The 27,784-nt window shown below is 31.6% G+C and overlaps 12 protein-coding genes across 12 annotated transcripts; 6 read left to right on the top strand and 6 right to left on the bottom strand.

The window, feature by feature from the left end:
* Positions 1-1,126: 1,126 nt before the first annotated feature.
* Positions 1,127-1,567, bottom strand: GO595_008648 (Alpha amylase, catalytic domain containing protein; the record flags this gene model as incomplete). Its single annotated transcript, XM_067922245.1, has 1 exon — positions 1,127-1,567. The coding sequence occupies one exon, from the start codon at positions 1,565-1,567 to the stop codon at positions 1,127-1,129; it is 441 nt and encodes a 146-aa protein (XP_067771414.1).
* Positions 1,568-1,693: 126 nt separating this feature from the next.
* Positions 1,694-2,403, bottom strand: GO595_008649 (Alpha amylase, catalytic domain containing protein; the record flags this gene model as incomplete). Its single annotated transcript, XM_067922247.1, has 2 exons — positions 1,694-2,175; positions 2,280-2,403. The coding sequence occupies 2 exons, from the start codon at positions 2,401-2,403 to the stop codon at positions 1,694-1,696; spliced, it is 606 nt and encodes a 201-aa protein (XP_067771415.1).
* A 471-nt stretch (positions 2,404-2,874) lies between these two features.
* GO595_008650 (glycoside hydrolase family 16 protein) lies at positions 2,875-3,999 on the bottom strand (the record flags this gene model as incomplete). Its single annotated transcript, XM_067922248.1, has 1 exon — positions 2,875-3,999. The coding sequence occupies one exon, from the start codon at positions 3,997-3,999 to the stop codon at positions 2,875-2,877; it is 1,125 nt and encodes a 374-aa protein (XP_067771416.1).
* Positions 4,000-4,596: 597 nt separating this feature from the next.
* GO595_008651 (RasGEF domain containing protein) lies at positions 4,597-6,342 on the top strand (the record flags this gene model as incomplete). Its single annotated transcript, XM_067922249.1, has 1 exon — positions 4,597-6,342. The coding sequence occupies one exon, from the start codon at positions 4,597-4,599 to the stop codon at positions 6,340-6,342; it is 1,746 nt and encodes a 581-aa protein (XP_067771417.1).
* A 2,310-nt stretch (positions 6,343-8,652) lies between these two features.
* GO595_008652 (ribosomal protein L36e) lies at positions 8,653-8,919 on the bottom strand (the record flags this gene model as incomplete). The annotated part of the gene is made up of 1 exon (XM_067922250.1): positions 8,653-8,919. The coding sequence occupies one exon, from the start codon at positions 8,917-8,919 to the stop codon at positions 8,653-8,655; it is 267 nt and encodes an 88-aa protein (XP_067771418.1).
* A 63-nt stretch (positions 8,920-8,982) lies between these two features.
* Positions 8,983-10,029, top strand: GO595_008653 (CK1 family protein kinase; the record flags this gene model as incomplete). The annotated part of the gene is made up of 1 exon (XM_067922251.1): positions 8,983-10,029. One exon carries the CDS (start codon positions 8,983-8,985, stop codon positions 10,027-10,029), a length of 1,047 nt encoding a protein of 348 aa, XP_067771419.1.
* A 214-nt stretch (positions 10,030-10,243) lies between these two features.
* On the top strand, positions 10,244-10,798 carry GO595_008654 (UBX domain-containing protein 11; the record flags this gene model as incomplete). The annotated part of the gene is made up of 1 exon (XM_067922252.1): positions 10,244-10,798. One exon carries the CDS (start codon positions 10,244-10,246, stop codon positions 10,796-10,798), a length of 555 nt encoding a protein of 184 aa, XP_067771420.1.
* Positions 10,799-11,970: 1,172 nt separating this feature from the next.
* GO595_008655 (rRNA-processing protein FCF1-like) lies at positions 11,971-12,537 on the bottom strand (the record flags this gene model as incomplete). The annotated part of the gene is made up of 1 exon (XM_067922253.1): positions 11,971-12,537. One exon carries the CDS (start codon positions 12,535-12,537, stop codon positions 11,971-11,973), a length of 567 nt encoding a protein of 188 aa, XP_067771421.1.
* Positions 12,538-12,650: 113 nt separating this feature from the next.
* GO595_008656 (AGC family protein kinase) lies at positions 12,651-13,964 on the bottom strand (the record flags this gene model as incomplete). The annotated part of the gene is made up of 1 exon (XM_067922254.1): positions 12,651-13,964. One exon carries the CDS (start codon positions 13,962-13,964, stop codon positions 12,651-12,653), a length of 1,314 nt encoding a protein of 437 aa, XP_067771422.1.
* An 809-nt stretch (positions 13,965-14,773) lies between these two features.
* Positions 14,774-15,349, top strand: GO595_008657 (ribosomal protein L13e; the record flags this gene model as incomplete). Its single annotated transcript, XM_067922255.1, has 1 exon — positions 14,774-15,349. The coding sequence occupies one exon, from the start codon at positions 14,774-14,776 to the stop codon at positions 15,347-15,349; it is 576 nt and encodes a 191-aa protein (XP_067771423.1).
* Positions 15,350-21,456: 6,107 nt separating this feature from the next.
* On the top strand, positions 21,457-22,839 carry GO595_008658 (WD40 repeat-like protein; the record flags this gene model as incomplete). The annotated part of the gene is made up of 1 exon (XM_067922256.1): positions 21,457-22,839. The coding sequence occupies one exon, from the start codon at positions 21,457-21,459 to the stop codon at positions 22,837-22,839; it is 1,383 nt and encodes a 460-aa protein (XP_067771424.1).
* An 831-nt stretch (positions 22,840-23,670) lies between these two features.
* On the top strand, positions 23,671-24,954 carry GO595_008659 (protein DENND6B-like; the record flags this gene model as incomplete). The annotated part of the gene is made up of 1 exon (XM_067922258.1): positions 23,671-24,954. One exon carries the CDS (start codon positions 23,671-23,673, stop codon positions 24,952-24,954), a length of 1,284 nt encoding a protein of 427 aa, XP_067771425.1.
* Positions 24,955-27,784: the final 2,830 nt, after the last annotated feature.

The raw sequence follows: 27,784 nt of genomic DNA on the forward strand, positions 1-27,784 counted from the left end.
TTATTTTCTGGTTGAGGTTCTTGATATTCCACCTCCGGAAGTTCATATATTTCGTCTGATGATCTAGTTTAAGGAGTTTCCAACTGAATCTAGCTTATACCATTCCATCCATACTGGCCCTTCGTACACGATAAAATCAGCATTAATATGAAACCTTGGTCGCCCTGTTTTGATTCCTCTCTCCTTTGATCGCATTTATGTGATTTGTTTTTTTGTATTCCATTGAATACTTTTCAAACTCAGAACTAAACGTCCACCCTTAAATTATTTTTCGATTTTTCCTCATCTGTATTCATCATTTTCAAAAAATAAAATAAGCATTTCAGATATTGAAACATATTGTGATCAATTTTTTTATTGACCATAAAAAAATTTTATTGATAAAAAAAAAAAATTTGAATGCAAATTCGTTTATTTCTTTCTTCAAAACAATTATATATATAGCAAATAAAAATATAATGCGAAATATACAATTATGAATCAGTATTTTTCATGATAAATAAGGGCCAAAATTGCATATTTCTAGAGATTGCTATTTAATTTCCAAAGGAAAAATGAAAGATATTCTCACCTTAAAATACGCATCCATTATTACCATGAAATCATACAAATATTTCAAACAGTGATTCGACAAGACCTGTTTTTTCTTCTCGCAAAAAATGCCGTTTGTACAGTTTGAGTAAAAAAGGGCAAAAAAATAGAGGTTTGTGAGGTGATCTGATTTTTGACACATTTCTAACGTTAGAAACTTCGCCATTATAGGGCACCCCAACCACCTATGCTCTGTGAATATTATTTTGTGTTATTTCGTTCCTTAAATAACACTACCAAGCAACACAGTGTGTTTTGTGACATCATAAATGTTAAAATTTAAAAATTAAAGATTAAATTATTACTTTGGCTACATTATTTTTTAGATAAACTAAAAGCTTCTAAGTTAATTCAATGATTAAAGAAAATGAGTTTTTATTTTTTAGTTATGCATCCAGCTTCTCATTGCTGCAATGATTTGTGCATCTCTATGAACTCTTGTGTAATCACTTCCAGCATAAGCCTGAGCGTCTTCAACATAAGCCTTTGCATAAGATCTAGATCTACATGAGTCACATGTAGTTACACATTTGCTTCAATCAGATTTACCATCAGGAATAACTTGAACACCATCTTGGAAATAAAATGATGATAATAACATTCTAATTGGATAATCATTATCATTATCAGCGCCACCATAAGGATCAGTAAATAATCTAATTTCAAAGTTCCAATGTGTATTAGCATCACAACCTTTAACAAGAACACAGCCATTATCATGCATATCACGTAATGATGATCCATCATTTTGTTGATCATGATCATCGTTTTGAATAACTTTTCTAATTCTTGATAATATTGCATCAACTCTAAATCCAGAGAATCCAATTGATAAAAGATCTTTTAAGTAATCAGCAATTCTTGTACGTACAAATTCTTTGCTTGTATCAAGATCAGTTAAACCTGTAAGCCAACCTGTATTTAAGATATTTCCATCAGTCCATGAATTAAGTGATTTCTCACAATGGAAGTCCATTGGTCCATATGGTACTGCTGAATATTCAAGTACATTAGATAATTCACCCCATGAATTATATGTATAATTATAACCAGGTGTATAATATGGAGATTGATTTTCTTCATCAGATGATTGTTTTTCTGGTTAATATGTGCAACCAGCACTTGGATTACGATGATCTTGTGCATCATTACCTGATCCTGACATATGATTAACAACTGCATCTGCATAAACACATAATCCATATGAACGAAATTTCTTAATCATATTACGAAGTTGTGTACGTGTACCCATACCGCCTTGTAAACGATATGATACAGGTTGATACATGAAATACCAAGCGTTAAGTTCATTTTCCATCGGTTGTGTATACATTACTTGTTCTTGATGTGGGAAAAGTTTTACACCAAGATAACTTGCTTCAGCAATAACTTTACATTCTTCAGCAATATCATCATCTGGCCAACCAAACATTTCTACAATTGCACCTTTTTGTCCATTACGATAATCACCAGTTCTTTCTTTAAGCGGTTTAACATTCCAAATGAAATCAATTTCATCAAGTTCAACTGTTTCACCTGTTGCAGCGACAAATTTAACATGGAGAAGTCCTGTATATGAAGAATCTTATGTCTTAGAAGGATCAGATTGGGAAACGTCATCGAAATAATATTATTGTGAGAGTGATCATGATGTGTTTTTGTGTAAATTGTTACTGTGCAAAGAGTACGATCAGCATTATATTGAAGTTGTGCATAACCAACAAGTGTGCTCATATCTTGATAACCTTTCTTCCAACCTTCTGTTCCACGTTTTGGTGTGTTCCAAAGGTGTGTAGCCCATTTGCTATCCATTTCACCAGAGCTGCTTCTGAATGAAGGATCTTCTAATGTTGAACAATCACTATTTGATGCATTTAATTTATAACTTCCAATATTAGATGTTGTAATTTGATATACAGTTGTTGTTTCACTCGGTGTATTTACGAATGATAAATAATATATTAAAACACCGTATACAATACCAATTGCATGACAAATTCCTAGAATAGCTTACCTAAGGATTGGATTTCTTTCTTTATGTTCTTCTATTTCTTTAGAAGGAAGTAATGGTTCGTTTTGTGACTCTTCCATAAAAAATAGTGATTTCTCATCACTTCATTTTATTTGAATCACCATCGGAGGTTTCATACAAAATTGAACGAGTTAACGAAATAACTTTTTGAGTTCGCTTAATGCACGTTTACTATTTTCGATCTCAAAACAAAGTCAATAAAATTATTTCAAAAATATCTCATAATTTAACGCAAACAACACTATTAATACTTAAGCACCATCACTGCTTTTCGTTGCTTTCCTTCTTGTGATTACGATCGCAATTGCAACTGCAACAACAATTACTACAACTATAACAACTACAATAGCAGCTGTAGTACCAGGTGACCAGTTTGAAGGCTCATCTGGCGATTGTTGATCGATAGTTTCGGGATTTGTATCAGATTGAGAACTTTGAGTTTTTTGCCCAGAAGTTGGAGCAGCAGCTGTCTCTGTGACCACATGAGTTGGTGTGGTGTCTTTATTATAAAGTTCGTCTTCTTCTGGTGTGCATGGTTCCCATTTGATCCAATCAAACTCAAGAGTGGGACTGAAAGTTGGCCTTTCCACGGCCTCTTTTTGATCACCAGGATACCAAGAATCAGTCCACCAGATGTTTCCAAGAATGTACATGGGTGCTTGTGGAATTCCGCTCGTTATCTCAAAAAGAGTAACTTTTTTGCCATCATGTTCAAGCCACATGACAATCTTCTTCTTGAAATAATCAATTCCATATACATTCCAATTTGTATTGGAATAATCTGGAATTGCTTGAAAAGGTTCGGCTTCAAGATCCGTGATCGTTGTTTCGCCATCTTTGGTCTTGATGTGGCGGAAGAAAAGAGATTCGCCTGTTGCAATATTTACATTACGAGATATTCGTTCACCATCACCATTATCATCGTAATTATTATGAACAGTAAAGTGAACCTCGTTTGGTGCAGCGGCTAAAAATTCAATATCAAGTTCATTTGTATCTTTGATTCCATCACCATCAATATCAACAAATTCTTTTGAATTGAAAACCATGAAAAGAGATGTAACAATACCTGCATTGGGTTGTGAATTTGAGTCAGGATTTTTTATGCGACAAGAAAGATGTCCATATGAATATCGATCATTTGATTCAACATAAAGCGCTCCATCAGGAAGTTTTGTTTTACCATTCCATGTCATTTTAACGACAGAACTTCCGTCATCATCAGTTTCACCAAATGTGAAATAATTTCCATCATCATCACCATAAAATATAAAATCTTTCGAGGTCTTACCATCAATATCGAAATCCTCGAAAAGAGGATCGGTACGGTTTTCTTCGCATTTAGCTCTGCAAAGCAGCAAGAAGCCAAGAAACATTTGGAAGAATTTTTGTGTAACAGAAATTTGTATCGGACTATCGTTACAGCAATTTCTCCTTCATTCAATACAATTTTGAGAGCGCTCTCAATTTTATATGAAAAAGTTATTTTCACGAATCCTTTTTGACTAAGGATTGTTGCAACAAACCGAAAAATTGTTACAAAAAAACTGTAATTTACTTTGTAGCATATCCTATATCAAAACATTGCGATAGAAATTATTTTGAAATTTCACACAAAGATATGTTTTTGAAGCCATAAAAGTCTGCTTTAATTTAAATTTCTATTTTTGTAAATTTGATTCAAACATTCAATATGAATATTTTTACTTAGAAATATTTTCAAGGTTTTATAAATTACTTAGTAATGCTGATATTATTTTTTTATTTTAATTAAATTTAATCATGAGTTCGTAGAGATTTTTTGACTTGATAATTGGCCGAGAAAAAACTGTTAACTTTTTGAAAACAATAATAGGGGGGACGAATATAACTGCTATTCATTATTGAAATTTTGTTGAACCAAATGTCACATAACATGTCGTTTACTGATTTTAAAAAACCGTTGACAAAGCTTGTCAAAAAGTGTCACAGCGATGGCATCAAACACCAATTCTAACTCGCAATCCTCACCATTTTTCACATTTTCGTTTTCAGATGGGACCAATAATATGACAGAAGAACAAGCAGAACAATTTGGTGTTTGGCTTACAGAAACATTAATAGAAAATCCACAATTACTTTCACTCAGAGAACGAGTTTTGCCATGGACTGGTGGGTATTCTTTTGCAAATGTTATACATTCAGATACAATGACAACGTCAAACCATATTAATCGTTTTACAACTCTCGAATTAATATTTCAACATTTAAATGCAATTGGTATGCATCAAACGGCTGAAATACTTGAAAGAGAATCTGGCCATAAATTCCAAAACATTCTTCAACCATGGGATAGGACAGATCTTCATCTTCTTGTATCTACAGGTGTACTTCCACGTGAAGATCCATGGCAAGTAGCAGATGAACCCCATCATCATTTCATGCTTGAATCACTAGAAGAAGACTTTTTTGCCACGCCATATACCGAAGATTATTCATCCATATACAAAGAAATTCTCGATCCGACCATTGATGTCAAGTTTAGTGGTAATGTCCAAAGTATTAAAACGATGAAAGCGGCCTCACTTCGTCGTTTTGTAGTTTTTCTTACATTATCACCATCAGATCAACTTTCAGATGATGATTTAACCAAATTCCTTTTAATCATTCATTCTTTCACAAGCTCACATCATTTCTTCCAGCACTTGTGCGCCATTTTCGACGCAGCGCAAGCGGACATGTCGGATGAAGATTATCAGCGCATCAAAGCCATTGAAAAGAACAATCAAAAAGCGGTTATTAATCTTCTCAAAAAGTGGACTAACCTCCACGGTTTGTTTATCGGCCGGCGCACCATCAAGTCCATTGGGCACTTTCTCCAGAAGATATTAAGTGATCAAGTTAACTATCCAGATCTCCAAAAGTTTGCGAAGTCTAATCTTGACTTATTGCCCACACTTACATATGGTACACGAACTGGTACATTAATGAAACCTACAGATCAACCAATCATTGAGAACCCACAAGTCTTATTCAAGCCATCGTTAAGCTTGATTGAGCCTAATTCCACTGAGGTTGCTCGACAAATCACATTAATATTTCATGCATCATTTAAAGCAGTCCATTCACATGAGTTCTTTGTCGCATTAAGTAACCAATCGATCTCACCACAAACTCCAACCCTTACTGAGTTCCAAGATATTGGCCGAAAACTTGAACGACAAATTCTCGAGATCATTGCATTAGCTAAAGACAAAATCGCAGCCATCAACAAGATCTTAGACATTGCACAAAAGCTTGAAGAGCTCGGAAACTTTGATGCATTGTCATGGATTATCAAAGCACTTGAACGAGATGTTTTCACACGATTACCATTAATGACAGATCCAAAGATAGCGAATTTGATCTTAAAACTTGATACATCTGCCGGCGTACACATTAATAATACGGCGCAATACTTCGAACAAGTAATGACACGATTCGACAAATGGGACTCGTCAATTCCGAACATACAGACGGAAATGCTCTCGTTCAAGACAGACGATTCGTCAATGTTCATCGATGGATTGCTGAACATCGATAAGATGAAGCCGTTCGCAGACAAGATTGCGGTGCTCTATAGATTCCAGAACAAGTTTTACAACTTTTACCCAATATCGCAAATACAAAAAATTATTATAAAGGGACCAACAATGTCCGAGGAGCAAATACTGGCAAAACTGGCAGACTTGGACCACTGAGTGAAGTTTTAATTGTCTTCAATAAAATCAAATTTGGTAAAATCGATTTTAAATAAATATTTGTTTAAGTGAAAACATAATTAAATATGAAATAAGTTATTGTTTAGGAACATAATAAATATGAAATAAGTTATTGTTTAGTAAATATAATAAATATGGAATGAAATAAATATTGTTTAGGAACATAATAAATATGAAATAAGTTATTGTTTAGGAACATAATAAATATGAAATAAGTTATTGTTTAGGAACATAATAAATATGAAATAAGTTATTGTTTAGGAACATAATAAATATGAAATAAGTTATTGTTTAGGAACATAATAAATATGAAATAAGTTATAGGGTGGCCGATAAGTAACCGGAATTTCCCCCCACATAATACTTATCAACAAAATAAATATATATATAAATAGCTTGTATAAATTATATTTATAGTTATGAGTTTGAGAATTTAATTCCTTTAGATCATAGAGAAAAATCGAAAAACGGCCACTGTACGTTAAAAATTGTACGATAAGCAGATGGAACAAAGGTACGTCATCATGTATCTTCTACGCAAAAACATGAGGATTCTTGATATAGTCAAGGAACTCAAAGATGTATATGGGGACGAAGCCCTCTCAAAAACCCAAGTGTATTTTTGAGTTAAAGAAATAAAGATGGGCAGAAAAGATTTAAATAATCTGCCTAAGGAAGGAAGACCGATAGACGAACAATTAATCGTCTCAATCCAGGATCATCTCAAAAAGGAGCCATTCTCCTCATCTCGTAAGATTGCACTTGAGTTACATGTATCACATGATACAATATTAAGGCATCTTACTCAAACATTGGTATATAAATGTATGAATCTTCGATGGGTTCCGCACTTTTTAACCCCCGAACGAAAAAGTTGCAGAGTAAAATTGGCGAAGATTCTTATCCCAATTATTAAACAAGAAAAAGCAACAGGCTTCGAATTCTTATTAACATGGGATGAGCCATGGTTTATATATCGCTACCAATATAAAAGTAAGTGGGTAGTTGATGTAGATGATCTAGAAGAAAGAGTTGAAGAAATCCATTTCTAAAAAAAGACGATGTTTACAATTTTTGTCAATGGAAAGGGGGTACAATTAATTGACGTCAAACCAACACACGTTAAAATTGACGCCAATTATTATATAAATAACATTTTAATGAATATCGAAGGTTCTGAACTTATGAAGAAATCAAGAAATATGAAACACAAGCTCCTGGTGCACTACGATAATGCACCCTGTCATTCGGCGGTAACCGTTGATAAGCATCTCAGACATTCGGGCCTCATTATTCTGTCTCATCCCCCATATTCACCCGATCTAGCTATATGCGATTTTGGCCTGTTCGGAACTATGAAGAATTCTTTTGCTGGAAATGAATTTGAAACAGAAGATGATCTAACAGAAGCCATTAAAAAATTTTTCGCCTCAAAAGTGAAGATTTTTATAAATCTTTGTTTTTTGAATGGATACGTCGACTTGAAGCCTGTGTCGCTAATAATGGAAACTACATTCAATAAACAATAATTTTTTATTTATATACTTTTTTCGAAATTCAACACACATCAAAATTCCGGTTACTTATCGGCCACCCTATATTGTTTAGTAAATATAATAAATATGGAATGAAATAAATATTGTTTAGGAACATAATAAATATGAAATAAGTTATTGTTTAGTAAACATAATAAATATGGAATGAAATAAATATTGTTTAGGAACATAATAAATATGGAATGAAATAAGTTATTGTTTTAAAACATAATAAATATGGAATGAAATAAATATTGTTTTGAAACATAATAAATATGGAATGAAATAAATATTGTTTTGAAACATAATTAAATATGGAATGAAATAAGTTTGTTGTAGTGAAGTTTGAGATGTTTAAATAAATTTTTTGTTTACGCTTTTTGATGATTCAAGTCGAATCTGCTCTGAATAACAATTGCTCTTGAACTTACTTGTGTTCAATTGCTCATATGATTTTTCTTCCGATAAATTCGATCGTTATCGATTGAATTTCATTTCAAAAAGTGTTTTTTGTTTGTGCACTTTTTTTTCAAAACTATGTGCAAGCATTTCGTGAAAGAATGATATCACCGCTACGTCTTGCTATGAATATACACTTTAAGGCCAATGTTTTTAAGTTTTTCATTAAATGACATTCATTGAAAAGAAAATTTCATTTGCTTATAATTACATTAATCAAATTTCATTAAAATAATTACTTGTCAAGAAGCGTTTGTAATTAAATAGAAAAAACAATTCAGTTGACCTTATCTGTTTAGTGATGGTGTTGCATATTTTCTTCTTGAATAATGTTTTCAAGATATACGAGCTTATGCATTGCGCGCTTGTGTGTACCGAGGCGCTTCTTAAGGAAGGTACGAGCTGACTTCCTCTTTTCTAATTTGATAAGATCCATAGCACGACGTTCATAAGGAGACCAACCAGCGAGTTCATGAATAACCTCACGGACAAACTTAGCGCGCTTTCCGCTTGATCCCTTCCTCTTTGCGACTTTAACAGCTTCTTTCTCGGCTCCAGACATTCTCCAAAAAGGTTAGACCAAAACCGTTTCAACCGCTTTAACCGTTATAACCGCCGGTTTCCAATGCTCGAGGGGAAAACAATTGGAAATCTGGTGGTCGGAACCAAAATTGGGCAAGGATCATTTGGCGAGATTTACGTCGCTAGAGATTCGACAGATAATAAAATGTGTGCACTTAAAGTTGAACCAAAAACATCCCAACGAAAAATTCTTGATTTCGAAATTTCGATTTTTAAATTAATTTCACCTAACCTTTATTTTCCGCTTTATTACTCTTCTGGAAAGACAGATGATTCAACATGGTTAGCAATGGAACTTCTTGGGCCATCATTATCATCCGTTGTTAAACGAATCGAAAGTCATCACCTTTCCTTTTCTACAGGAATCAGAGTTGTTACATTTATTTTTGAAGCAATTCAAAAAATACATGAATTTGGAATTATTCATAGAGATATTAAACCTTCAAATGTTTTACTAAGGCGCTCTAATGAAATGCCTATTGCTCTTATTGATTTTGGTTTATCGCGTTTTTACATAGACAAAAATAAAAAACATCTTCCTCCAAGAGAACATCCAGGGTTCCGTGGTACTGCAATTTATGCATCTCCAAATGCTCACATTCATCAGGAGCTCTCGCGTAGGGATGATTTGATTTCTTGGTACTATCTTACCATTGATTTAATGATCGGACTTCCATGGAAACGTGCCGAAAGCCGCGCAGAAATATTACACATGAAGCGTCGACTTCAAGTAGGAGAAATTGGATCTCAAATTGCTCCACAATTTTCTACGATCTGGTCAATGATATCAATACTTAACTATGAGGATTGTCCAGATTATGACAAAATTAAAGAGCTCCTTCGCGAAGCAAAGGAAGAGCATGGTGTAAAAGACACAGATAAATGGGATTGGCATCCACAAATTTTGTTTATGGGTAATTGTGAAGATGATACCAAACAAATCGAAGATTTAAAGAAAAATTGGAGTTCATTTACGTCAGATACAACTATACCGGATGAAATTGAAGCACCTAAGAGATATAAATATGATGATCCATTGATAAACAAATCGAGTCAAAATACTCCAAACTGCTGTTGTGTATTATGTTAGTGTTTTTATGTAAATAAATAGATTAGTTTTTATAATTTCTTTACAGATTCACATTGATTATTTAAGAAAATTAAGTTTATGAAATCAAATGTTTGAAATTATTAAACAAAACATTACTTGGTGCTTCAAACGCAAGTAAATATGTTTTTTTGGTGTATTTCGCCTAAAATAGAAACAAAGTAAATAACGTACGTTTAAATAGCACTTTTTACAAATGGGTGAAGAAATAAATTATAAAAAGCAAATTGCTCATTTGGAAAGAATTGCCGAAGAAAAACTGGCCGAAATAAAAAGACTTGAACAGGTTCTTCAAGAGGAACAAGAAAAGGGAGAAAAACACAAACAAGAAATTCAAGAAATAACAGATTTTTTAGCAGATTATGATTTACAATGGGTAGGTGGCCCTGGTCCAAAAAATTTGGCATTTCCACGAGGACCAACAGATATGAATTTATTTATGCAAAAGATTCATGATCTTAATGATCTTGTTGAATCAGAGCTGGATTTCAAAAACGAAAGCGGGGTTACCAAAGTTGGCCACAAAAAGCCCATCAAGATAACACTTTTGGATGATGGGTTTACATTAAACAATGGCGAATTGCGCCCTTACAACATTCCACACTCATCTGACTTCTTTCAAGATATTTATGATGGCTTCTTCCCTCTTGAGTTCAAAAAGGATTATCCGGATGGTGTTCGACTAACAGTTGAAGATCTTCGAAAGAATGATTTATTCAAAGGTAAGCCGAAGACGTATGGAGATGAATAGGAATAACTCGTAAGTTTGTGTTTTTAATAAAAAAATTTTTATTTCCATGGAACTTGTGTTTTTCTCAATGTAGTAACTTAGAAACTGTAATAATTGGAGAAAATGTTAAGATTGGAGTCGTGAGTTGAGACTGTCAAAAAACACAATTTGATTTTCAACCTTTTCCCAATATAGTAACTTGAAAATTGTTATGCTTAAGAAGAATATTAAAACTATTTCTGGTAGCGCATTTTCTTTTTGCATAAAATTAAAATGTATATTCATTAATAAAATCAATTAGTGTGCTGATAGTGATTTCAATAAAGATTCAGCAAAAAATTTTGTGGTGCTAATCGCTTATTAGTAATAGGAAATTAAGATGAAGAAATTGGAAATTTAAGCTTGGGAATAGAAACAGTTGAAGTATATTAACGCCAATGCCAACACGCGAATTCATTAATATAATATGTATTCTGAATCAAATACATATACAACTTCGTTACATAGTGATATCACTATTGTGTCTATGTTAAAGAAATAATTATCAAAGAAATAATGCTCAAAATCATAAAGATAAAATTCAAGATCAGAAGAAAATGAAAATGAAATAATAAATAATTTTTGATTTTTTGGTACATTCAGGATCTTTACCTATAATAGCATCCTTTATTAAAAGGATTGATGGACAGAAATTACGATTAAAATCAATTTAAAAAATTGTCTTTTGAATAAAACCGTTATGAAGTTCCTGTTTAATTTGTTTCATGAGCCTTGAAAATCCAGACCCACAGGATTATGCTCACTATGTCACCATCAACGATGCTCTAAAGGGCGCGTTTGGTGGGAAAAAAGTTAGAGTTTTTGGAAAGTTTTTTTATTATTTCTGATTCTTAGAATTGATTTAGTCACGAATAAAATGATCATAACTAATGGGGAAGCACAAATTGAATGCTCCATCCCAGATGTTTTTAATTTTAATCTTACAGAAAAACAACAAGTTCAAGTTTATGGTATTCTTCATCCAGTATATTTTATTTCTAATTCAAGATTGCACCACAACCTATCATCACGACTCTGATATTTCAAGTAATGGATGGTGTAGATGTTTCTGCATATAATTTTGCTGTACAGAAATTCAATGAATTTGTATATCAATAAACAAAATTAATTAATATTAAATTTATTTATGACATTTAAAAGTTTCGCGATCCGCCAAAATCACTATCCGGAAGTCGTTCAACTTGGAATTTATTATTATGCAAATACATAATTGGAACACCTGGAATCTTACGGATTCTTCGCTTGAGATCCTTGTCGTTTGTTGCAACAAGGTAGCATCTGTTTTGTTGAACCATTGCTACAATGCAATCGTCTGCATAATTTCCTCTACATCCGCATTTAATTTTTCGTATTCGTGGATCCTTTGCTAATTTTAATGCTAAATGGAATTTACGACCAAGTTTTTCTAATTCTGCAATGACGCAATCTGTAACAACAGGAATCACTTTTGCAACTAAACATTTCTGTAACCCATCAATCAAATCTATTTTATCTGCACACGTTTGCCAAAGCATGTTTGTATCAACAATAACACGAAATGGTGGTCCAAGGTCTGGATTATAGCTAAAGAATAAATTTGATGGGACAAAATTTTCATCATTATCCGGTGCTTTTTCTTCTGGCTTCTTTGGAGCATTAAGTTCCACTCTTTGGTCATTTGGTTTAATCACCTTTGGGATTTTCCTTTTGACTTTACTCATCTAATGTATGACCAAAAGACATGTGATATGAAATGATTTTAAAGGGCACCCAAAAAACTTTAAAATTGTTTTCATGAAATCTTTACTAAAAATACACATATGAAGCACAAAAACTAATTAGCACAAAGTCCTTCTTTAGTTTGTGCTTCAGAATAATTTTCAAATGATATAACTCTTGGAATTGAACAATCAACATAAGAAAAAGATTGAATATCCAAAACTGATTCATCAGAGTTTGAACTTAGTGATGATGGCACAGTTTCGCTTGTATAATTTTCACTAAAGTTGATAACACTATCATCATTTGGAACATAAGGAGAAAATTCCGGTGTTGTTTGCATCTTTGCAACCTTCTTCCAATCAATTCCAGCAAAGTATGGATGCTCTGTTATGTTCGGTCCTAATCTCTTTTTCGGATCCTTTTCAAGGAGACCGTTTATAAACGAAGCGGTGACTTCATCGACGGTTTTTGGGATGTTCGGTTTTTCGTAACGAATTTTTTCGAACAATTTACGACGATTAAAGCAGGAAAATGGAAGCCTTCCAGTTATGAGCCTATGAGCGAGGATTCCAAGTCCCCACCAATCAATAGAAAAAGTTTGTTCTTCACCATTTAACATTTCAGGTGAAAGATATTCAACAGTTCCGCAAAAAGATGAATCATTTGCATCTTGTTGCTTAGATAACCCAAAATCAGCAAGTTTTATATGACCTTTAACATCGATTAAAATGTTTTCGGGTTTAAGGTCTCTATAAATAACGCCGATTTTGTGTAGAGTTTTAAGAGCTATTACTATTTCAGCGAGCCATAATTTTATCTGTTTTTGAGAAAATGTATCATTATTTTCAAGATGAAAGCGAAGATCGCCACCAGCAACATACTCTAGAACTAGATAACATTTCTCGCAGTCTTGAAATGCATAATAAAGATGTGTAATAAACTGATGTTTAGCTTTCATCAAAATGTTAAGTTCAGAAAGAACTTGTGACGCTTTTGCCTGCGAGTTAAGCTTGTATTTGTCAATGGCCTTAATAGCGTATAATTTCTGATTAATTTTACAACGAGAAAGATATACTTTCCCACTATATCCTTCGCCAATTAAACGAAGGATCTCAAAATCATCAACACCCATTGGATGTTCTTTGTGTTTAGGCTTCAGTGCTCCAATCCATCTTTCTATTTCTTGTTGAGAATTGCAAAAAAGAAATTTCTCCTTATTATCCTTAAGTTCTAAAGTAAACCCTGGGTTTGGTTCACATTTTATCTTATGAACGTGTTTTATTTGATCGAGTCTAATGATTTCGTTTGGATATAAACTTTGCTCATTTGCAAAAAATGAGAGTTTGTTTTTGAATAAGGTACAATACCATTGCTTACATGATAAAAGTTTGCTTGCCTTCTCCATAAGCCAACCCTTGATCATCATAAGTGGTTCTGAATTCATTAAATACTTTAAATTGAAAAAATTGAAAAAGCGTCGTTTTGCCCGAAAACGAAATCTTGGCTAAATTGAAATAAAATCTGTGTATTCAATTATCACCAATTTAAACGTCACCAGATAATCGTAAACTATACAAAAAAAAATGGTCCGTCAACTTCATATCACATAACTCGAACGTTAAGCATGTTCCGTGACTATTTTTTCAATGGAAAGTTAGGTCAAAACTGTTGAAAATAGAAGTATGTAAAGAAATGGATAATCATGCGTGTTAAACTAAAATTTGCCAAAACGTTTTTACCAATCGCAAAATTTTCCAACCCAAGAATTCAAAGAATAGGTAAAAACAATTTTTTGATCAATCCATTTGCAAAAGTAATTCCCTTTAAAATATGATTTATCAAATGCAAAATCATGAAAACATGAATGACATTCATTTGGCAACTACCTTTTTGTTGAATTGTAATTTTTTTAATGTGATATCATCAAAAATCAATATAGTATTGGAAAATCCTGTAAATTTACATTAAAAACGAATTTCGATTGCATTTTGAATATAAAGCAATACAACTCTCTTGTTTTGATCCTTTTGATTTCGAATATAAATCCATTTTAGATATTAAAATAATCGCAAATATTTTCCGACTAGACACTGCATTTTGATGTTGAATAAAAATAACTTTTTTAATTAATTTTATCTATGCTCTCTATAAAGAATACCAAGAAATTGGAACATGAGAATGGTTGTAAACAAATTTGAATGCTATCGTAACGGTTTGGTCCTTCCTTTCAACAGAATGGTTTGCAAAAACAACAGAGTACCAAACGATCACCTTCGCAAGGATTGGTTCCGTCGTATTAAGTTCTATTTTGATGATCCAGCCCGTAAGAAGAGGCGTCAAATTGCCAGAGCAATCCGTGCTAAAAAGATCGCTCCAAGACCAGTTGAAGGCCCACTTCGCCCACTTGTTCATTGCCCAACAGTTCGCTACAATCGTAAAGTAAGGCTTGGACGTGGCTTCACTGTTGAAGAAGTTAAAGCTGCCGGATTTGAACCATCACGTGCCAGATTCATGGGCATTGCTATGGATAAATTCCGTGTTCATACAAAGGATGAAATCAAGCAAGCTAACATTGAACGTCTTAAGGCCTATAAGGCAAAGATGGTTCGTGTTCATACAAAGACTGAGAAGCTTCCAGCTGGAGAATCCATCCCATCTCTTTTCGCTCTTCCAAAGGTTGACCAAAAGGTTACATGGAGAGTAATCAAAGATGAAGAAAAGAAAGCTGAACTTTTCAAGACCAAGCAACAAGCACATAAGGCATGGAGGGCATCCATCAAGGCCAAAGAAGCTGCGAAGCACAAGAAATAAACCATTTTCTTTGATCTCGCAAATTAATGATTTTCCGCATATCATTTTTGAATGTAATTTCAAACTAAAGCAAGTAACATAGTTAAATTATGTTTCATTAAGTCATATTTCTTTTTTCTAAAGATTTTTTTGAGTTTATGTAAAAAAATATTTTTTAAAAACCGTTTATTTCCTTTCAAAAAAATTAATGAAGAAAGAGGAACCAACAATTTTCTTAGTTGCAAATCAAAATGGGGAACGAGCTCGACGTCCTTGTAAACAACTCGAAAATAACACATCTCGTGAATTATCTGATTATTTGAAATCCTTACCAATTTTTAATTCTAAAACAGAATACACACTCTTTTTTTCAAATGCCGAATTTGGGATTAGTATTCCTGACCCATGTCATCCATTTGATATTTTCCCACAAGTTATTTATCATGTTCAATCAGCTGCATCAGATACATTAAATTGGAAAGATATTCCACATTTTACTATGTATCCCATATCAGTTGAATACACCAACAAAATTATGTTTACGCTTCATCATATTAATAATTCTTTTCCAGACATTCCGATACGAATCCCATTAAATTTCAACAATAAAGATCTTCCATCTTCATTTAAATCATCTTTATCCGAATGTAATTGGAATGCCATATATAGTCAAGCCTCAGAATTTCTAAAAATTCAACCCAACCAATTAATAATTCGCATAGAAATCAATACTGAATCACATGTCTTATTCCCATTCCAACCAATCATTGAAGGTTTTGGTGATGTTTTTGATTATTCCACTGGTGTTTTTATTGGTACCCATAAATTATTATATCAAGTTGTATCAGAAAAAATACGAGCGAGTAAACGAAATGTCGCATTAGCACGCTCATCCTTTGTTGATGATTATGTCTCCCGCTTAGCCTTTTTCAAAGGAGTTTCCGAGTCAGTTATTGAACAAATCTCCACATTACAAAAAAATGTTTTTTCATATTTAGGATCAAATGGAATAACATGTTTCTTACCAGAAGTACTTCAACTTTTATGTGACCAATTTTCTGTAATCACTGCTGACAAATCGATGTTATCAGCATTAAAGCATGCGTTATCACAAACATTAGTTTCCGTAATGATGCCATATGTTTCTACTATCATCGGGCGCTTTGATTTTAAGGTCAATTCGTGGAATGTTTTGGTTACGTGGATCAAAAACATCCAAAACACAGCAAACTATAAAATCAAATTGGACTTCGAAAACGATTCGGAGAAGTCAATCACGACATTAATCTTATTAGCCACAATCTCACATAGTGATTTAGTTGAGAAACTTGTTGATTATTCATATGAATTCCAATTATATTTTTCACATGAACATATGTTTCCACAATCTGATTGTGTTTTAGGTACAGTTATCTTGGAAACGCCAATTAAAATTGAGGGAAATGAGTATGTTATCATATTAACGAGTGGATTTGTGTATTTTTGTGATTATAAAATGACAAATAATGAACAATTACAAGTGTTACCACAATACCTTGTAATTGATCCTAAGAACTTTTCTGTGATATTTTTCTTGCCGATAAGTCAATGGGAATTTATACCATTACATAATCATAAAGATAATATATGTGGCGGATTATTCATAGGTCCGAATATTTTTAGGGTACAATTTGTTTATGACTCACATAACACTGTTTTATTATTTTGGATACATTTTGTGTTATGTAAATTACGATTAAATAATGAGACGACTAAATTGGCTATATCGAATATAAGTAATCCGATAATTAATTTATCTTTTCCTTTTATTATTGATAACTTTCGTTTGGCTGCTTCGATTACATTGTTAGAACGTTTTTGGGATGTGCAAATTTCAATGGATGAAATTATGGATATAATTGACTTAGTTCAACGACAAAACAAAATGTTAATTTATCCTTCGATAGATATGTCGAGAATCCCCGAAAAATATATTGGCATGACACGGATTACTATTGGTAATAATTCGATCGAGCCAAAACAAATTATTAATTCGATTCGTAACATTTCGCCTTATAAATTCATACAAGAAGTCGATGACGAAATAATTGATAACATATTGTTACGTCATATTGTTCGTTGTTCTTTAATGGATATGTTTACGTCAAACAACAAAACTATTTTATTCCATTCTTTGTTCCCATTCCAAATAAGTAACTTCGCTTACTCGATTTCATTAAGCGATTTCGATTTGCTTCAATATCAATTGGAAACGTTCCACCTTTCAATTTCTCAATTCAAAATTGCGAACTTGCCGTTATTACATTACGCTTGCTTAACGTCCAACAATTCGGTCTTCATTCAGGCTATCGCTAAACGGTCGTCGGTGTACCTCAAAGATAACACCGATGGGAAAAGTGCTCTTTTTTACTCATTAAGAAATCCAAATATTTCAATATCACAAGCATTAATCGATAGCAAAATTGATTTAGATTCTTGTGATTATGAAAAGTTATCGCCTTTAATGTTCTTAATCACAATTAACGATTTTGAGCGATCGAAATTTTTATTGCAAAATGAAGCATGCACAAACAAACCTAATTCGAGCACGTACTATTACTCATCTCTGTTGTTTAGCTTGATTGAACAAAAGAATTACGAAGCACTTAAATTAATATTACCATATTGCGGAGAAGACATTAACACACCAAACATTGATGGGTTGTTTGTAACACAGTTTTTATTAATGAACAAATTCACTAAAGTGATCAAAGATATTATCAAGTTATGTCCGAATTATAATCCTAATTTAGTGTCAATGTTAGCTCCACATCCACTACATCTGTTTGTTACTTTGGTTCATGAAATGAACATGGAAATTCTCGAAGATTTGTTGGCAATTCCTTTGTTATCGATAAATCCAATCGATGAATATGGCAATACGCCTTTGAACTTGATGTTGCAAAACGATTTAATAGACTTTGCTGAAAGAATTATAATCGACCCAAGATGTAATGTGAATATTTATAACTCAAAAGGTGAGTCGCCTTTGTTTTTGGCAATAAACTTGGAAAACGAAGCGCTGATAAAGACATTGATTGACAACGGAGCTTATGTGAATATGCCAAACGAAAATGGAGTAACTCCGTTATATCATGCGGTTGAAATGGGTAAAGAAAAAATTGTCCTGATGCTGATTAATTCAGGTGCCAAGCCAAACTTATGGTATACAAACGGGAATTTGCCACTGCATATTGCAAACCAAAATATATCAAAAATTTTGCTGCAAAATGGGGCAGACCAAAAACTGCCAAGTTTTGCCAAGAAAAACGTAAAGAACGACGAAAAGACGAAATGAAAATTTTTTTTAAATAAAATGTTATGCACTTAAATTTATTTTACTATTTAGATAAGATAATGACTTCTTGGAAAGAAAATAAGAAAATTGATTTTATGTATTAATTTAATTGTTAGGAAAAGAAGAATTTTTTGTGCAAGATGATTTTGAAATATTTTTTTTTTAAATAAAAGAGATTTTCGAATAATGTTATAATACAATCAAATTTTAAATAATCATCATGATGTATGGATAAATTAATTCATAGAAAATAATTGATTTAAAGAAGTGCTTAAGCGAAAGCATTTTGAGGTTCTATTACATTAATACTCCAAATTCAAAATATAAACAATCTATAATGACATAAATGTCATATTAAGGCTTGGACAAAATCACACTTGCCAATTTTCTGGAATGGTATTTTTCAGTAAATCAGCTGATTTGCATGTTGATTTTCGATTTTTATTTGGATGAATTATAGTTAATAATGAATTGAACATATGTAATAGAATAGAGCTTTTAAAATTATATTTAAGATAAATAAATCATGTTTGAAAATTCTCAAAGCTTATCCAACATAATATAAAATTACTTCTTGAACAAGAAGGAATTGATATTAATGTTAAAGACAATATTTATATGTTATATTTAATATTACAAATATTTAATACAGAACTTATGTATGCATCCAAATTAAAAATGAAATCAATTTATCTATATCTAAGAGGTATTATTATGCCAAAATATATTATATGCAGATTTGATTTTAAAGATGGGAGAAATTAAATAAATATCTTTTCATACCTTAAAGAAATATGTTAAGGTGTGTCGGATTTATGAGTTTTTTGTTAATACTATTAATGTTTTTTAAAATGTATCTCTAATTTTATGGACGAATATCATTCTTTTAACAGAAAATGTTTTTTTCTTAAAACTATAAATTGTTTATAAATTCTAAAGCGTCAAGCAGATATTTCTCACTCTTTCAATGTATTTCAAAATGATTTTAACTAAAAAGCATTTCTATTTATCTATTACATAAATTCTATTAATATATTCTAAAACATCGGTAATCGAAATAAGCATTTGAAATCTGAACATCCTTGAGAAAACATATCACCACTTCCAACACATTCATTTACAAAATCAAATACATATGCACAGTCAGATTCAATTTCATTTTAAATAAAAATACAATTTTTTTAATGAATATTAGTCTATTTTTTTCAAGCATTAAATTATTTATCTTTGACTATAGATAAAAACAACATTAACTTTATTCATAATAAATTTTTATTTTTCATTGTTCAAATTCATTTGCTGCCGTTTCACAAAACTCGCGAATATCCACACAAAATCTGAATATATCATTATCTTCATCATCAATATTATCAATCAATTCCTGGAACCTTTGAGATAAATCTGTTTGAATAATATCATTTACTAAATACGAAGTTACATTTGTATGTTGACTTGCTTGTAACATATTAAAAACAATTTCAACGTATTTCAAAATTAAATCATTATCATCACTATCCAAACAAAAAGAACATTTTTGAACGAAACCAAGATCAAACAATTTATAAAACACATTAAGATCTTTCTTTAATATCATTGCGTAAGATAATTCCACAATTGATATCTGATAATAAAAAGGTGCACCTTCATCAAAAATATCACTAAAAACAAGGTCTAATAAACTATGATTCTCATTCATGCAATATTGAAATACTTCAATATCGCCATATAATATTAATAAAGTCAAAATTTTTAAAGAAGAATTCGATATTTCTAAATTCGCATGTTGTATAAATTCATAATATTTAGAAATTGATATTCGTCTTGCAAAACAAATTTGTTTTGGTCCAACTGTTTCTAATACATAGGATATAGTATCTAATGTTGGTACTACAGTTGAAATATTTGATGCAAATTTAGTAACATCATTTATAAGATCGACAATTTCGCCAAGTAAACACCACCTTTGTACTAAACAATTAAAATAAAGAATATCTGTATGAACAAGATATTGACATAACAATGCAATGTTTTCCCATGTACTATCATATTGGGAATCTTCGAAAATATAACAAATCGTTGCTAGGATTTGATCAATATAAGGTTCAAAATTATATAACAACACGAATGAATAAAGTATACTGGCACATGAGTCAGCATGCGCATTTGATAATTTTGAGCATTCTGTAATTTGATCAAGAAATGCTTTCATATTAAAATTCGTCTGATATGAATGAGCAACATAAATGAGTGTACTAAGAATACGAAGGCTGGCTAATGAAACCATATTCTCTTCACTTGTAATTCCTGATAAAGCAGCTTCAAATATTCCATTTGAATAGAAATATTCGGAAAAATGTGATGTTTTAATAAGATTTGATATACAAAAAAGTATTGAAGCATGGCACATGAGGTCAGTAGCAAACTCAAAGTCTGCATTAATTAATAAGCTTGCAAATGACGTTGTAGAAATCATATCTAGAGATGCACAATCATACCCACTTATGGTTTTATTAATTTCTGTTAGATGTTCTGAAAAATTTTCTGAAGATTGATTATTAAAATCTTCATTAAGTAATTGAATGAATTCTTCAATTTCACTTTGAGACCGAGAACCTTCATAAATAGGATTTACAAACACTTCTCTTTGAGCCAATTTCTGTCTAATATTTTTGTGGTGAATAGAAACTTTTTTCCAGTTACATTGCATTTGTACGTTTAGGGGACGTTAATGTCACAGAAAAAAGAACGTGGGGTGCCCCAACAGGGGCCGCCCGAAAAAAAGGCACTTTAAATGCAAACAAGTACCTTATTTATTGACCCAACTCCTCAATTACTAACAAACAAACAAGGAAATGAAGAAAAACTCGTACCGAGGATAAATGCGAACTTACCAATTGATGAGCAGAAAGCAATTTTAGAAAATCAAAAAGATCAAATTGAAGAAGTATCAATGACTGATGCAATGTGGCAAGCATCTCATTACCCAAGCAGAAAGAAAAAGCATAAGAAATGTCATAAAAAACATCGAGATATTCCATGGGACGAAAATGAAGCACCTAAACCCCAAGTTCCAACCTCAGAAAAGACAGCATACCTTCAACGTATTCGTAACAGAACATGGTATCCAAGTATCGGTGATAACGAATTACCAAATACAGTAGTTTGGCTCAATACAACTAACATTAAAGATCACCTTGGCCGTTCATGGGTTATGCAACCAATCTCATATGTAGCTAATCCAGGCCATGAGTGTTTTCTTCCTCAATCTCGAATTCACAAATTCTCATATCATACATCCTCAGTTACTAATGTTGAAATGTTTCCTACTTATGGGCATTTGATTCTTTCATGCTCCCTTGATACGACCATTCGTATTTGGTCACTTTCTGGTGATCGTCAATGTATCCAAATTTATATTGGTCATAAACAAGGCGTTTCTGACTGTCGATTTTCACGTGATGGATTTAGGATTGCAAGTTGTTGCTATGGAAAAGCTCTTAAACTTTGGGATACCGAAAAAGGTTTCATTTGTGGAGCAGTTCTTGATTCAGTTCCATCACAACTTATTATGAACACCAATGAAGGGCGCGAAGAAGAGTGTATAGTAGCACTTCAAGATGGTAGAGCTGTTCATTATGATTTTCGTATCAATGGTGAAAAACGTCCAATCCGTGAATATAGATTCCATTCAGCGCCTATGTCTGCAATTACTTATCTTCCAGGATCCAAATACTTTGTAACTTCCGGAGAAGACAATGCATTAGTTTTATGGGAAGATGGAATTGAAAGACCAGTAGCTGTTCTTAAAGAACCATGGATGAAACATATAACTGCATTAGTAGCACACCCTACCGAACCATATGTTATGGGGCAGATGGGAGGCGAAATTGTTGTTTTTAGAACATCACCGAATTTTAACGTTTACTCTAAACGGTCGTTTGTCGGGCACCACCCCGAATCGTTTGCATGCCGGATGACAATGTCACCTGATGGGTCATTCCTTGCAAGTGGTGATGCAAGAGGATCGTTATTCATATGGGAATGGAAGTCGGCACAGTTGAAAAAAACTTTTGAATTACATGACCAGGTATTAATTAAGGCAGATTGGAGTCCTTACAACCCATCTCAAATAATTACAGCATCATATGATAATACAATGGTTTTGTTGGATTAATGAAATGGTTTATTAACATATTTTATAAAAAAAAAGTTTCATGGAAAAAGAATTGTAGATGACTTCCTTTTGTGATGATGTAAATGCGTTGATTTATAAATTGGTTGACTTCCATTAAATGGTATATTTTCTTTGTTTGTTGAATAATTATTCCTCGATGTTTTGTGTATTGGTGAAATCGAAGGCTTTTGATAACGCATTGGAATTTTTGTCATCGGTGACATAGATGAAAAGCGGTAATTTGTAGGTGTTTGTGATGATGATTTATTTGTTTTTTCTGTTTTGGAATTAGGTTGAAAAACATAATTTCCTTCAAAAAACTTTGAATTATTAAAATTTTTATATGGGGCATCATTGCTACCAACAGATCTATGTTTATAAATCAGGCAAATAATTAATATAGATGTGCACAATACGAAGATTTCAATCATTTTTATTAAAATTAAACGTATATATATATATATACCGCCCCAAAAAACGTTAACATACCCTAATTCTTCGAGATCATCTGATTATACCTTCGCAAGATGAGGCATTCTATGTATCGAAAAAACAGAGAGAATGCCCATAACTCATCATCCTGGAATCAATTCTGAGAGACGCATTCAAAAATTCCATCATAGGACTGGAGACCGTTAATTTGGACGTCGTTATTCATTTTGGATTGTTTCGACGGTTTTAATCGTTACACAACCGGTGTTGAAGGTTTTTGTATTTTCAGTAAAGTCGATTTTCAATCCATTCAAAAACTTTAAATGGAGGCAAAACAGTTCAAATTGAAAGTCAGCTGACATTCAAAATCTTCCACCTGATTTCGCACAAAAATCATCGATGTCAATCATAGGAACTTACTTGCTTGAGTTCGATGAGCGAATAGGGCCTGTTCTCATTAAACAACCAAAAGACAGCATCCTTACAGAAAGCCAAATTAAAATTCTAAAGCTAAATTGTTTCCCAGAAAGTACAACCCCTTTAAAGCAAGGCGTAACCTCATTCTGTTTTAAGCTTGAAAAATATTTTTGCTATTCTGCCTTCGTCTCAATTCCAAATTCTTCGTTCAAAAGAAACTTCCAACAATTTTCAATTGTGATAGTTACATCCTTCCCTTATTATCCATTGTTTATGAATCTGATGGAATCAATTACAATTGTAGTATCAATGGATCCAAAAACAATTTATTCTTTAATTGAAAACTTTGTTGGAAAATGGGAATCACACCTTTGTTCATTGCCAAGTTCTAATTTTGAGCTCCCTCTCTTTAATGGTTCAATTTCAATTATTCCAAATTCATCAACCAAAAATTTACTTACATCAAATGAAAATGCTTATCGTGCCAATGATAGATTCATTGATCACGACATCAAAAATGTTCTCAACACCAATTTCAATGAAATATCTAAATTATGGGAATACATAATAACTGAACAACCGGTCATGATATATGGCAAAACACCAAACCTTGTGACACACGGTTCATTTGCAGCTGCATCATTATGTTATCCTGAAGATCCATGTGAAGTAATTCCATACATATCTTTAACAGATCCTCGATTTCCAAATCTTTCCAAGTCTAAATCATGTGTTTTCGGTACCTCTAATCCTGCTTCTCTTCTAGCTGTTAGTAAAACTGTTCATGTTCACAAAATCGAATATGAAAATTCGATCAACGGCGAAAAGTTAACATCAGCCCAAATCAGGTGCAAACTATATTGCAACACAAGGAGGATACGGAAAGCACTTGAGAAAGCCATTGATCGTCAAATTCAGATAAATTTTTTATCTGTGATAATCGGCAAAATTAGCTCATCTTTGATAGAAAAGTCCCTCACCGAAGAGCGCTTCATTCCCCAAACAGTATCGCTTCAAAGGTTCTCACGACTTCTTGCAAGATCTAATTTGTGCGAAAAAATCAGACGAGAACGACTCCTAACGCAAAACGCACTCGCGCAGTACCTCTCGTTGCGGATCCCAGAGAAGCTAAAGCTAAGCGCACTCAGGAAGGTATACATTAGTTTTGTAAATGCATTGGAAATCGGTTCGATGACTGAAGCAAATGAAATTGTATTGCAAAACAAAATTCGTGAAATTGCACCACTATTACATTCACAACTATAATGTAATGTATGTAATATATTTTAATAAAATAGAGCTCTCTTGTATCGTATTTACAAAAAGCTGAAATAAAATATAGAAATAAATTAACGGTCGTTCATTCGTTTTTGAATATGAATACGATGATTTCCCATTCATTTTAATTTATCGTTTAGGATACTGAGTATAAAACTTCTTATGACGTTTTCATGCGAATTATGCTCAAGTGTAATTGTAAAAGGACACCTTCGGATGCCTTTCTCTTATAGTATCGGATAAAAATTTATTATTTTATTCCATCTATTCTGTCTCTTGATTCCGATTTTCTGCAATATCAATTATTTCGAAAGATATTCTATTTGATCGAAATAACAATTATGAGGTGTTCTCAGATATTGGAAAAAATATCATTTTTATAAATCTTTTTGAATGAATTAATTATTTGAGCTTTAGTGGATTCAGAGACCAATTTCTTTTGAATATTGCTTTAACAATATGCAATTTATGTGGGAATAAAGAATTATTCGTAAGCAACCAGATTCTATAAAATATGCAGTTGGAAATCATCGTGTGCCAATTGATCAAAATTTCTTTTGACAAATTTGTCACTTTTATATTGGATGAACTCAAATTCTGTAAATGAAAGTAAATGGAGACGAAAGCTTGAAAATTCTCTTATCTCTTGAAAACATTGTATTTGGTTTAAAAGAAGGTAATGTTGATTAACTGTTGAAAAACTTTTAAAACTTTTTGATCAGAATAATTCTTATTCATTTTGTATGACGATTTGTAGACTTTCATTTCTGTTTTATATATCACGTGATTATAACATAGGTTTACTTTTACAATTTATAAATACACTCCATAAACAAATTTTCGAGAAATTCAATATAAGATTCATTAAAATTTTCGTACGAAACCTTCATGAAGAAGCCAGGAGAAATTATTATGATTTATCGAAGGATGATTTTAAACTTCATAAGCAATTAATTAAAGAAGGACATAATCCAAGTGAAATTGCAAAAATTATTCGAAATGATGAAATAGAAAAACTTCAAGAAATGTTATCACAAAGTAATTTTGATTATAATCAAAAAATTAAATTGTCACTTTATGAAAAGTGTTCATTTATTAATGAAAAAAATGTTACATTAATTGATTATGCATCATTTTTTTCATCAGTTAAATGTTTTAAATGCTTATTATTAAATGGTAATAACATAAGTAATACAGGTAAATATGCAGTTGTAGGCGGAAATGAAGAAATTATTCATTTATGTGAACAAAATCATTTATCATTTAAAGGTGCTTATGAAGCAGCAATTATGTTTCATCGAAATGACATCTTTAAATATATATTTGAAAATGAATTAGGTCATTTAGAAAAAAATCCAAACTTTAATAGTTATAGTGATGATAGTTATAGTGACGACGATAGTGATGATATTTATATGGGCTATGGTGATGATGATTACGATTATAATCATTTTAATGATTGGAATAATCCCGAATCATCACCATTTAGTTTAGAAAAATTAGGGAAAATTTGCGTTTTATATCAAAATTATGAAATTTTTTCCTTTTTATTAAAGGAAGGAATGAATATTGATGATGATATTATTAATGAATCCGCAAAAATTGGAAATTTTTACTTCATTCAAAATGTTTTAGGAAAGATTGAACTTCCAAATAATGTTCTTCTTTTAGCTATTAGATCAGGAAATAATGAACTTGTTAAATTCCTCCTTAAACAAGAAGAAGTTGATGTTAATTTTGGCAAAATTTATTTAAAATTTATGTTTAAAAATTATATTCTCAAATTAATTGAAATAAGACACTGTCAACCAATTTTCCCTCTTATAGAATTTTTTTTAATTCTAAAATTATTTGTAATGTATTTAATACATATCAGATTTTAACATATAAGAACAGTAGACAAATTTTTATGAAGATATAATAATTTTTTAAAAATTTCCTTTGAATTTAGTCACTTTCCATTTAAATTCGTGTCGATACAATACACAAACGGTCATCTAAGTAAAGACTGGATATATCAATTAACCACATCTAAACCAGTATATACAAGTATTGTTGAAAAAATGTTTGAAACATTTTTATCTTCTGTTTAATTTTGTGATTACTTGTTGTGACTATCGCTCACTCGTGGAGGAACGAATCTTGATGGATTTGCTCTCAAATTTTTTTTGTAAAGTATTAAAATTTGACTTCCCACATTCAAATCTTGGATTTGTAACCGCAAAATTAATTCAAAAAGTTAATTTTTCTTTTTTGTCCAGAGCCTCCAATAATGAATAAATTGTTTCAAGAATTATCCTATTTATAGAACATATAAATTATAAAAAATTGCAAAGACAGATTTTCGAATTTTTGCTCTGATCTATAGATATTGAAAATCTTGTATAACTTAAAAACAAAATGAAAACTACAGAAAAATTATATAAATTAACATTGACTATTATTAGTTCTATGTATTTATTTAATTCGAACTTCTGTATTTAATCCTAAAGCCCAAAAAAGCATTTTGGAATTTTGGAGATTGCTCATATAAAAACAAGATAACAAAATTTGGTTAAGATAATTTTATTGAATAGAATATGTATACTTATTTATTTATATTTTTTTTAAATTTGATTCAGTTGAAAATGAAAAAAATTGATTTTCTGATTTGAAAAGACCGTTTATTTGGTTGACAGCGTCTTATTGAAATATTTATAACTGCATTAATGTTAGAATCTACGAAAGGTAATATAGAAATCGTTAAATTGCTTCTTGAAAGGGAAGATATTTATATTAATGCTACATCTACTTATTTATTATATTTGAAATTTGATTA

This window comes from Histomonas meleagridis (genome assembly GCF_020186115.1).
Source record: "Histomonas meleagridis strain 2922-C6/04-10x chromosome Unknown contig_68, whole genome shotgun sequence".
Taxonomy (NCBI): Eukaryota; Parabasalia; order Tritrichomonadida; family Dientamoebidae; genus Histomonas; species Histomonas meleagridis.